The sequence below is a fragment of the Phoca vitulina genome, unplaced genomic scaffold, assembly GCF_004348235.1.
Source record: "Phoca vitulina isolate PV1807 unplaced genomic scaffold, GSC_HSeal_1.0 scaffold59, whole genome shotgun sequence".
In the NCBI taxonomy this organism is placed as follows: Eukaryota; Metazoa; Chordata; class Mammalia; order Carnivora; family Phocidae; genus Phoca; species Phoca vitulina.
The window spans coordinates 7,749,053-7,760,472 of record NW_022589762.1 but is presented as its reverse complement, the minus strand read 5'-3'; the positions used below and the strand labels follow the sequence as shown (position 1 = coordinate 7,760,472).

Below are 11,420 nucleotides of genomic sequence, written 5' to 3'. Positions count from 1 at the left end.
GGGAAGGGATTAATTTATAGGAGTGGGACACCATCTTCAGGCCCTTCTGTCTGGTGGTGTCTCCATTTTCCTTCTCAAACCTGTTTGAAGTCATCACAGACAGTACTCTGGGCCACAGGGAAGGGGTCCAGTGGGGATTAGGCTCAAGGTGGAGCCAAATCCCTAGGTGCCCTAGTTCCCCAATCCCAATCCTTCTACTATGGAGTCGATCCCCACCCTACCCCCAGACCACAGGTTCTTCCTTCAACCCTCCCCGCTCTCCAGGAAGCCAGATTGTCAGCCAGCTAGCCATTTCCAGTCTTCAGCCTGAAGCCAGCACCCCCACCAGTCCACCACCATTGTCTTCTTCTGGGCTGTCTCCCTGGCCCCACACCAAGCAGCAACATCTCCCAGGACAAAGGACACCAAGACACTGGGTGATTTTTGGCAGCTGAGATTGGGAAGGCCAGAGAATGGGAGGGAGGCAGGCTGGGAAACTGGAAGAGCTGGAGCTGGAGCTGGAGCCTGGATTGGGAGCCCTTACTTAGCTCTCCAGATTGAGGGTGGGAGTAGGGCATGTTGGGGCCAAGCCAGCTAGAGGCCAAGGATGGTCCCTGAATGGCAGGATCCCACCCAGGCTTCTGGGAAAGAAGGAGGTTGGATTTGTGGCAACTAAGTGGGTTTTGCTTCATTATTTTCTTGGGCCAGGCTCAACCAAGTTCTGGGACTACCCAAAAGCTCTAACAGATTCTAAAGCACTGGAGAACCTGAGCAAGAAGGCTTCCTTGGCCTAGCAATGAATCACCACTCTTTGTAGCCTCTGAATTGGTTGGCCACACACTTTTCTACCCCCTGCCCACCTTTTTTATCCCTCGGGGCCCTCCAGAGACCTGGTCAGCTCCCTGTCCCCCTCTCCCTGGTGATCCCTGCCCTCCCTTCCTCAGTGCCCTAGAATGGCCCCTGCTCCTCCTCCCCACCCCCCCACCCCTGCAACTTTGTTCCAAGACTCCTCCTCCTCACTCCCCATTGCATTTCCTCTCCTTCTGCACTTCTCAGTTCAGTCTCCCACTGGGGCCCCGGGCCCAGGCCCTTCCCAGCTCCCTTCTAGGCTGAGCTGCTCTCTCTGTTTTTTAACCACTGAGGGATTGGGCTAGGATGGTGACATCCCTGAACCTAAAAGAAAAATTTAACCATAGGTAGGAACAGAAGATGAGGAGAGTCAGAGAAGCCAGGGCCTACCCCCTCCAATTCCTCCCCGACCTAAGGACCAGGCTCACCATTCAGCTTTGGGGGGCATCACACACACACACACCCCACCATCCCACACCCCAGCTCCCTTTATGGCCCCAGCCCCCCACAACCCACTGGTCTCCAGGCAACGGCACAAAGAGAAAGTGGAGAGAGGGGCCTGGGAGGCCCAGACAGAGCTAGCTGTAACCCAATCCAACCCAGTACCTGGGGGGCAGGGGGGTGGGGGTGGGCATGGCTGCCAGAGAAGGCCACCTAGCAAGGAGGGAGGAAAGGGCAGAGGTTAGGAAATGTGGCTCCAACCAAAACAGTCTTGGTCAGTCCAGGAGTTGGGAGAAGAAAGATGGCTATCGTGGACCCCAGAGAAAACTGAGAGGCCCAGAGAAAAGTACAGTGTGCCCCAAGGGGAATGGAAAGGGGTGCCAGGAGACAGGAGAGAAGGGAAAGATGAGATGCCCACACTGAAATTAAGAGGCATAGAGGAGCGGGGGCAAGAAGCTCTTTGAACTGAAAATGGCTGAAGTGTCAGTGACACAGGAAGAGCAGAGAAATGAGTCCTGCCCATACAGGATGCAAATCCTCTTCTAGTCCTGGAGCTGGGTAGGGTGGCAGAGAGCCCAGGACCAGAACTCAGAGTAGAAACGGTTGAGGAGGCCCACAGAGGGGACAACCTTGAAATTCCTCCCATCCTGCCCCTAGCTCGGGGTGAGTCTGGTGTCCCGCGGAACCTTGCTTCCCTCTAGTGGCCACAGCTCCCCATGTGTAGCCCCTACCTGCTGGGCTCTGCTCTGTATCCCAGCCCTATGAGAGAGGGTCCCCCCCGGGGGGGGGGGGTTCTTGGGCCCCCACGTCAAAGTCAGTCGGGGCTCCACTGGAGCTGAAGAGTGATGGTGGGTCTCCAGCCGCACACGGGGGCCCTACTTGCAGGCCAACCCAGCACTTATGGTTCCAACTCTCCAGTTTTCCTGGAAGACTCCGTTTCCTCAGACCCTAATCTATGTGCCCTGGTTCCACGCTTTGCTCCCTGGTTCCCCATCTCGCAGGAGGGGATGCCCACGCAGTGCTGCTACAGCCCAGAATGGCCAAGACAGTGTTGGGGAGAGGCCTAGATGGGGGCTGCTCCAGTTCACAGCTTCATCCCCTCTTTGGTCAAGGCCCTACAGGAATCTGAGAACCCTTTGAACCCCTCTTCCTAAAAATGCACACACACAAAATCTTTGACTCTTCCAGGAATTCTCAGACTCCAGGCTGAGGTCCCGGGGCCAGGCTTGCTGCTGAGAAGGCAGGGGCAACAGGGTCCCCGACCTGGCCAGGGAGGGGTAGGCAATGCCATCGTCTTAGCCATACTTGCTCGGCTTCTTCCTCTTTTTGTGTTCTCCCCAGCTCTGCTATCCAGGTTCACCAACTTCCCGGTGCTCCATCTTCTCTCCCCTCACACGGACTACAGTAAGACTCTTCAGACACAACAACGCACTGTGATTCAGACTTTAATGGTGGTGCTCATTTCCACGCCACAGAGGGGGTGGCAACTGGAACGCGGCACAGGGGAGTGAGCCATTGCTCTGGTGCAGCTGGAGGAGGAACAGGGGAGCCGGGGGCTGAGGAGAGAGTTAGGGGGAAGCGTCCCGGGGGAACACAGCCCCGCCTCTGGACCGAGCGGCTTCGGTTAAGGGCTGGTAGACGCAAGGGAGCCGATGGGCAAGGCCCTTTTCTGTCACCCTTCCCGTTCCAGCAAGAGCTCCCAGCCCCAGGCCATCTCCGATCTCCGGCCACGTCACACACACACACACACACACACACACACACACACACGCACACACTCACTTCCGGTCAGGCCAGGTTTACACTCCGGAGTTATGGAGAAATGATGAATTAATTAAGACGAATGAACAATAAATAACTGAATAAATAACCCACTAAAGGCCCGGGCCAGGCACGCGCACGCAGCCGGCACGCCCCTCCACCTCGGGGCGCCGCTCGTGCGCAACACGGAAAACAGACGCACGGCCCCCCGGACACGCCTCGCCAACCAACCCTGATGCACCCGTCCCAGACCCTGACTGTTCTTCCATGGACTCCCTTGTAATCCTCAGTCCCATGGCCGGTGTTTGAGGAGACAGAATAGAAAGGACAGAGAAGTGGAGAGTGTGGAACCCAGAGAGGGGAGAGCACACAGCAGGGGCTGGACAAGCCAAGGAACAGCGCAGCAGGTCAGCCGGCGGGTGGGGGGGGGGGGGGGGGGGGGGGCGGGGGGGCATGGTGAGATGTCACAGAGCAGGACAGGAAGAAAGAGGTTCCAGGAGGATGGGAGAGGGGTTCCAAGTCTCCGGGCAAGGAGAGGGATCACAGCACGCTGGGATTGCGGAAATTATGTCCGGCGAAGCGGGCTTCGTCCCCCAGCTCTTCTTCAATTCTGAGAGAGAGGAGCCAGAGAGGAAAGAGTCAGGGAAGCGGGGAGGATCCTGCTTCTCTTTCCGGGAGGCCCCTATCCTCCAAACCCGTCACACCAGCTGCTTCGATGTCCTGGCCCAACCGTGGGCATGCCCTGGCGTTCCCACGTGACCTATGGGAGCCCTGGATCAGGCCATCGGTAAAACCGTCATTCAAAAACAAGTATTTTCTGGATAGCTACTGTTTTCCAGGCCCTGGGTATCGGAGATGGGATGGTGGGCCAACAGAGCTTTTAACCCTCTGGGCCCTGGGCTCCTATCCCCCAGGTGTCCTCACCTCATGAGCTGGTTGTACTTAGCCAGACGCTCCGAACGGCACGGGGCTCCAGTCTTGATCTGAAACATGCCCAAAGATAAGCAGCTCAGTGGCTGCCCCTTCATCTCCTAAAAGAAAACTTACACTCCCTTGACATTCTCCTGACACCCGCAAACACCCGGAAAGAGAGACCCACCCACCTGACCAGAACCCACCAACTGCACAAAGATCTCCCTTGCACTGACCTGGCCTGTGCACAGCCCCACCACCAGGTCGGCGATGAATGTGTCCTCGGTCTCTCCTGAGCGATGACTCACCATGACCCCCCAGCCATTCTCCTGGGCCAGCTTGCACCTGCAGCCACACACCAGCACTGACCACCAGCCCCTCACACCAGGCACTCCCTTCCCAGCCCCCACATTGGTCTATGTTGAGAAACACCCGGCACGAAGCTCCCTGGGAGGGGCAAAGGGCATGGGGTGAAGGGGGACAGAGCCAAAAGAGCCGGGAAAGTGACGCAGGTTCCCCGCTCTCTTCAGCATCTGTGCCAGGACGAGGCTGGGAGCACTTGCCGGAGGTGTCCTGTAGAAACAGGCTGGGTCGGGGAGAGCCAGGGGACACTCACGCTTGGATAGCTTCAGTGACCGAACCGATCTGGTTGACCTTGAGCAGCAGACAGTTGCAGGCCTTTTCCTCCACTGCCCGCTCAATACGCTTTGGGTTGGTCACTGTCAGGTCATCACCCACAATCTGGATCCCTACATTGGCTGTGAACTTCGACCAGGCAGCCCAGTCATCCTGGTCAAAGGGGTCCTCAATGGAGACCACTAGAAGGAGAGCAGGAGGGGCTGCTGACCCTCCCTGGGGCTCTGCATCAGGCAGGAACACCTCCTGGGTGGACAGATCCCCTGGCTAACTAAGCCTGCCCATCCTTGCTTCCCTGCCTCCAAGATAAGCCTGCCCCGATTCTTATCTCAGTTCTTTCAGAAAACCTACCGGGGGCGCCTGGGTGGCTCAGTAGGTTGAGTCCGACTCTTGGTTTTGGCTCAGGTCATGATCTCGGGGTTGTGGGATTGAGCCCTGCGTCAAGCTCCACACTCAGCATGGAATCTGCTTGGGATTCTTTCCCCCTCCCCCCCCCTCTTCCCCCCCCCGCCCCCCCCCCCCCCCGCCGTGCTCTCTCCCTCTCAAATAAATAAAATCTTGAAAAGAAAGGGAAAAAAGAAAATCTTCTAAAAACCAAGGGTTCACAGTCTTTCTCAAAACTACTTTTGCATTTTCCCACTTTCACTACTGGGAGGCCTTTCCTCAGTGCTATTCTACATCCTATTTATATGCTATTCTGCATTTATATCTACTTTCTCTTGCTCTGTCTCAGGGAAATGGAAACCAGCTTCCTCCATGCAGGGGTCCCAGCCCTTGGTAAGCTTGGAGAGGGTAATTCGGCTCCTCGTCAGCCTTCCTATTCTACTCCCACAGCGCTTGCAGCTCCACTCAGCATCCACAACTTCATCAGTCAAAAACACTGGTATATACAAGTTCCCTGCTGGGCCCCATCACTCTCTCACCATCGCTGCTTCCTTCCAAAGCCCTCCCCGTGATCCCCGTAGCTTTGGAACACACGACTTTAATTAGGACAGAAGTAGATAAAACAGATTCACCATGGGTACCTGCACATTTAAACTACCTACAAAGCTTGTCTCTGCAGGAGGCTCCTCCCCCTGCCCCGCCACCTCCCCCGCTCCCCCCTCTCATCCTGATTCTCAGGCTCTTCTTAGACCTCTACCTGGCACCTGAGTCAGCACCCCATATGGTCCAGAGTTGCCCCACACGCCCCTGCCTGCCCCTTGACCCTCACGCTGCCCGCCCTCCCACACCCCTTGTTCTCACCAGGATAGTCCCTGACAAAGTCCTGGTAGAGGGCCCCTAGCTGGTCCCCAGTGATGTATCGGGAAGGATCAGCAGGAGACTTGAAGTCCAAGTCATATTTGCCATCACGATGAAACTCCGAGGCAGCGACATCCATGCCAATGACAATCTTTTCTGTGTAGCCAGCCTTGTCGATGGCTTCCTTCACCAGCTCCAAGGCTGGGGATGGAATACAGTGAGATTACCAGCAGAAAGGGTGGGCAAAGAGGAAGGAGAGTAAGAAAGAAATTCAGAGGCCAGGCGGAGGGCGGTTGCTGGGGAGAAGCCTGACTACAGTTGCTGGTGGGGTTTTCCCCAGGGCTGGGAAGAGCAGACCATCTTCTAAGAGGGCAGAGGAATGCAATTCTGTTCATAACAGGTTGTTCATAAATAGCTATCATTTATTGAGGCCTAACTATGTCACCTAAGTACAATGATGCTAAGAGGTAGATACTGTTATTATTCCCATTTTACAGGTAAGAAGGACAAGCACAGAGAAGTTAAGTAAGAAAGATCACCAGCCAGTAACTCTTCAAGTCAAGGTTCAAATAGAGGCAATTTGGCCCCAGAACCTGAACTCTCAGCCACTTCCTGTTATTGTTTTTATTCATCATACAACTCCTGCCAAGGCAGAGAAAAATTAGGGATCTTAGAGGCCTGAGAGGTTGGGGTGGAAATGGGATAGACTTAGAATAGAATCCCTAGAGTATGGTATATCTCATCAAACTGAGAGTCCTATGAAGTTCAAGTCCAGGACGGATCCTACAAGTCACCTAGACCACTTCCCAGCATTCCCACGGGCTCCAGTAAGAACGTATAGTTGCTAACAAGGGGCACCTGGGTGGCTCAGTCAGTTAAATGTCTGCCTTCAGCTCAGGTCATGATCTTGGGGTCCTGGGATCGAGCCCCACGTCCTCAGGCTCCCTGCTCGGCGGGGGAGTCTGCCTCTCCCTTTCCCTCTGCCCCTCCCACTGCTCATGCATATACTCTCTCTCTCTCAAATAAATAAAATCTTAATATATATATAGTGCTAACAAATCTGGCTGGGCAGGTGAAGACTGTCCTCTTAGGCCTGCATGTGAATGTGGCAGGCCTTCTGGGATCTGGTCCCAGTACTGGTACCTCTTTGAGCTAGCTCAAGGGCCTCCCACCCATACTCCTCAGGACCTGGTGAAGTGTGTGGCCCTTCCTGATGTCCCAGGACAGAGCAAGACTTAAAGCAGGGAGTGAGGTTCCTGGTCTCACCCTCACTGTTCTCCAGGATGTTGGGGGCAAAGCCACCTTCATCTCCCACATTGGTGGCATCCTTGCCGTACTTGTCCTTGATGACCCCCTTGAGTGTGTGGTAGACCTCCGCCCCGAGTCGCATGGCATCCCGAAAACTCTCAGCGCCCACTGGGAGGATCATAAATTCCTGCATGGCCAGCTTATTCCCAGCATGAGAGCCACCATTGATCACGTTGAAGGCCTGGGGGCCACAGGACAGAAAAGTCACAGAGCACTTCCCCCCTCCACCCCCAAGAGTGTTAACCCAAGAGCCCAAATCTGCCCCAGCTTCCCAGACTCAAAGTCTCCTGTCCCCATCCTTTCTCTTTAGCTGCCTCAATGCACTTTCCCCCCATCATTCCTCACAAGGTTTCATGCTCCCCACCCCCCACCCCTGGGAGAGGCCCAGGCAGGGCAGACAGGGCTCACCGGCACGGGCAGGATGAGGTCCGAGTTTCCGGCCAGCTGAGCAATGTGGCGATATAGGGGCAATTCCCGCTCGGCCGCCCCTGCCTTACACACGGCCAGGGACACACCCAGGATGGCATTGGCCCCAAACTTGGCTGGGAGATGATAGAGGAAGGCACTGAGCAAAAATTTCCCCCATCTGTTCGAGCCCTGGCCTCCACCTGTACTCCCCAAAAGGAGCCAGTAAAGGAGACCCCCTCCTCCCTCTCCACTCCTGCAACACCTCATCAGTGCTCTCCTGAAAATAGCGGGGACACGCACACACACGCACGACGTGACGGGAAAGGGCAGAGAGTTCCACTTATTTCTAAACATCCTGAGACCACAGACTATCTCTCTTGCCAGATCGCCCTCTTCGTGCTGCAAAGAAGTTCTTCCTTCTGTCTAATGTCACTCCCTCCCCTGCAGTTAAATTCATCTTCTCTTATTCTGGCTCTGGGAGGGGAACGGAAGATGGGCTAAGTCCTGACAGTCCTTCCTAAGGAAGCCCCCACAGCACTCCATGCTGTCTGCTCCACGCGTCCTCCCCCTCCCGCCTCCCCACGTTCTCCCAGGCCCGGTTTACATTTGTTCTCAGTCCCATCGAGCTCCAGCATCAGATTGTCCAGCTTCTCCTGCTCCACCACAGAGAGACCCTGTGGGCAGAGCCGCCATCACCACAGGCGGAGGCTGGGCCCCAGGGCAGAGGGCCCCACCCAATTCCCACACAGGGTCCCCTCTGGCCAGGGTTCCTGGGAGAGCAGCCGGTCTGGATGAGGGGACCTGAACCCCATGGGAGCAGGGGGCAGTAAAGGAGTCTTCCCACCCTTCCCTTGGTAACCATGATTCCCAAGAGGTGGACCTTTCTCCGTTTGCTCCCTCCTCCCCTAATCCAGGATTCCTTCCAGGACCCTGGTCCTGCCCACCAGCACCCCTGCCCGCCCGCCCCCTCCCGGCCCCCAGCAAAGAGTGGGCCTCACTGAGCTGATGAGGGCAGGAGCGATGGTGGTGTTGATGTGGTCCACTGCCTTCAGGACACCTGGGGAGAGGCAGGGAGGCCAGACAGGGTGAGAGTGGAAGGCGCCAGAAGTGGGGGGCATGCAAGAAGGGGGCTGAGGACTGGTGTAAGGTATGAGTATAAAGCTGAGGGATGGGAGAGCCCGGAAAAGAGAAAGGGCCTCACCTTTGCCTAAGTAACGCTGTTTGTCCCCATCCCTCAGCTCCAGGGCCTCATAGATACCAGTGGAGGCTCCACTGGGCACCGCAGCCCGGAAAAGACCTGGGAGAGGAACATGAAATAAGGAGGGGCATAGAAGAATACTACAGGGCCAGGGATTCCTTCAGCCTTCCCGCTCCAAACTGCCTGCCACATCCAGTCCCATCCCCACACTGCTCTCTAACACACACACACACACAGAGGCAGATGCCCAGGCAGTGGCCTCCTCATGCGCCCAGCTGAGGTCCCACATGCACAACGAGGAACCCACACACACGAAGCTCCGCAGGCAGCACACACATGCACACATGCACGCAGGTGCACACACAGACGTGCAGAGGCATGGTGTAGCCCATACACTAAAAGAGGACACAGAGATTGGCCTATCCTGGCTCCCCTGGACAAAGAGGACCCAACCCCCATAATCCAGGCTTGGAAGCCTGGCCCAGCACCCCATCCCCACTGGGAATGAAGGCAGCTGCCCCTCCCGGGCCAGGGGAAAGCCGGCCGAGGGCTGTGGGAAGCCCCCTGCCCTGCTCGCTACCTTTGGCAGTGTGGAGATCCACCTCCACCGTGGGATTCCCACGGGAGTCCAGAATCTCCCGGGCCCAGATCTTCTCTATCGACATGATGGCTGAGATGTTGGGTGGAAGGGAAGGAAGGAGAAAGATAAGAGGTTTAGAGAGGCGGAGCCTGATCAGTGGGAGGGGCTACAGGCTGGGAGCGATGGGAAAGAGGTTACTGCAGTGGGTGGGGGTTGGGGAGGAGGTGGCTGCAGTCCTGGCTTTAGAAGGGATCCCCCCCCACCCCACGGGGAGAGAAGGTCAATGCAGTGAGGAAGGGGAGGTCACTGCAGTGGGGGGAAGGGGAGGATCAAACGGTGAGAAGGGAGGACACCGCAGTGAGGAGGGAGGGGCACCGGCAGAGGTTGCGTCGCCCCCCCTCAGTAGCTCCGACAGCCGACTGGTGGGGTTCCCCCAGATCTCAGAGTGTAATGGCTCAGGCTTGCATTTCTCCTTGGAGCCAAGAAGAGGATGGGCTGTCTGGGCAGCTGGGGCCTCTCCTCCGGAGCCCCCATCCCACGCCAACTTAACACCCCAACCCCCACTCCAAGGTCCCAGTTCCTCTCCCAAACATACGTCCCTCCTCTTCCCAAGAGATGTACAGTAGAGAAGTCTGGGGCGAGGGTCCTGGGGAAGCCCTCACTCCCCGGGGGGTGAGCGGGGGGGGAGAAGAGATCGGGGGGGGGAGGCAAGGCTGGGCCCCCGCCCCCCCCCCCCCCCCCCCCCGCTCCTAGACAAATTCTCCCCTCCTCCCATCCCTCCCCCGTGCAGCCGCGGGAGGTAATGTAAAAGGAGAGAGGCAATGTGGGGGAGGAGTGGGAAAGAAGGGAGTCTAGAAGTCTAGGGATGCTGAGGAATGGGAAGAGAAGACATTTCCCCAGATGCAAAGCCAGGGGACGTGCCAGGATAAAAATGCACCGCTGGGGGAGACCCCGAACTTAACATCGACAGAACCCGAGGCGAAGAGGGGCGTGGGGAGAGGGTCAGGCAAGGGTAGAGAAAGGCGCAGTTAGAGAGAAACAGGTGTGGAGAGGCCTGGCGCCCCAATGAGGAGGGGGCGACAGCCAGAAACCGAGAGGAGCGGTCCCAGAAGGCCGGGGAGGGAGGGTGCCCGGGGGAGGTGCGGATGACGGAGCAGGTGCGCAGCGCCGGGGGGCGAAGGATGCGCGCAGGCCGGGGGGGAGGGCGGGGGGCGCGGCGGCTAGGGGGGGGGGCCGGAGGGGCGCAGGGGCCGGCCGGGTCTTCACCTCGGGGCTGCAGACTCAGCCTGTGGCGGCGGCGGCGGCGGCGGCGGCGGCGGCGGCGGCGGCGGCGGAGCAGAGAGAGCGGGAGTGGTGGCGGCGGCGGCTGCGGCTCCCTGGCGGCGGGCGGGGGGCGGGCGGGGGGAGGCGCCGATAGGGCCGGGCGGGCGCATGTGACCCGGAGCCCCCGATGAGTCAGGAGCCTCCGGCGGAGGAGCACGTAGGAGCGCGGGTGGGGGGTCGATGGGGGGGTAGGGGAGTTGGGGGACTTGGGGGGGGCCGGGAGGAGAGCGATGGGGGAGGGGCTGGGGGCGACCCAGGACCTGAGGCCCGGCACCCACGCGCGCTCACACCCACGCCCCGCTCCCCTGGAAAGTAACAGGCACAGCCTCACACCAGTGAAGCCCGACAGACTTGGACTCTCACAACCCCGATCAGACACAAGAGTATCAAAATGTCTCTTTATTTGAAAACCAAACTGTTCCTAACACACCCAGCCGCCTCCGCAGCTCTTCTGCAGCCAACTCTGCAAGCATCCCCTGGGCCCATCCGGGCCTGATTCCCCTACACCTGCCTGAGGGCGCCCACCCACCAGCGCACACACACACACACACACACGCACACCCAGGCCTGATTCCCCTACACCTGCCTGAGGGCGCCCCCCCACCAGCACACACACACGCGCACACACACACACCCAGGCCTGATTCCCTACAGCTGCCTGAGGGAGCCCCCCACCAGCGCGCACACACACACACACACACACACGCACACCCAGGCCTGATTCCCCTACACCTGCCTGAGGGCGCCCCCCCCACCAGCACACACACACACACACACACACAC

The 11,420-nt window shown here is 58.2% G+C and overlaps 1 protein-coding gene across 1 annotated transcript; it reads right to left on the bottom strand.

Moving 5' to 3' along the window:
• Positions 1-2,698: 2,698 nt before the first annotated feature.
• ENO2 (enolase 2) lies at positions 2,699-10,679 on the bottom strand. The gene is made up of 12 exons (XM_032390999.1): positions 10,581-10,679; positions 9,315-9,404; positions 8,738-8,833; positions 8,535-8,593; positions 8,141-8,210; positions 7,537-7,670; positions 7,087-7,309; positions 5,824-6,021; positions 4,559-4,760; positions 4,179-4,287; positions 3,955-4,013; positions 2,699-3,640 (listed from the first exon to the last, which is right to left on the bottom strand). The coding sequence occupies exons 2-12, from the start codon at positions 9,397-9,399 to the stop codon at positions 3,571-3,573; spliced, it is 1,305 nt and encodes a 434-aa protein (XP_032246890.1). The 5' UTR covers positions 9,400-9,404; positions 10,581-10,679; the 3' UTR covers positions 2,699-3,570.
• Between the last annotated feature and the right edge of the window lie 741 nt (positions 10,680-11,420).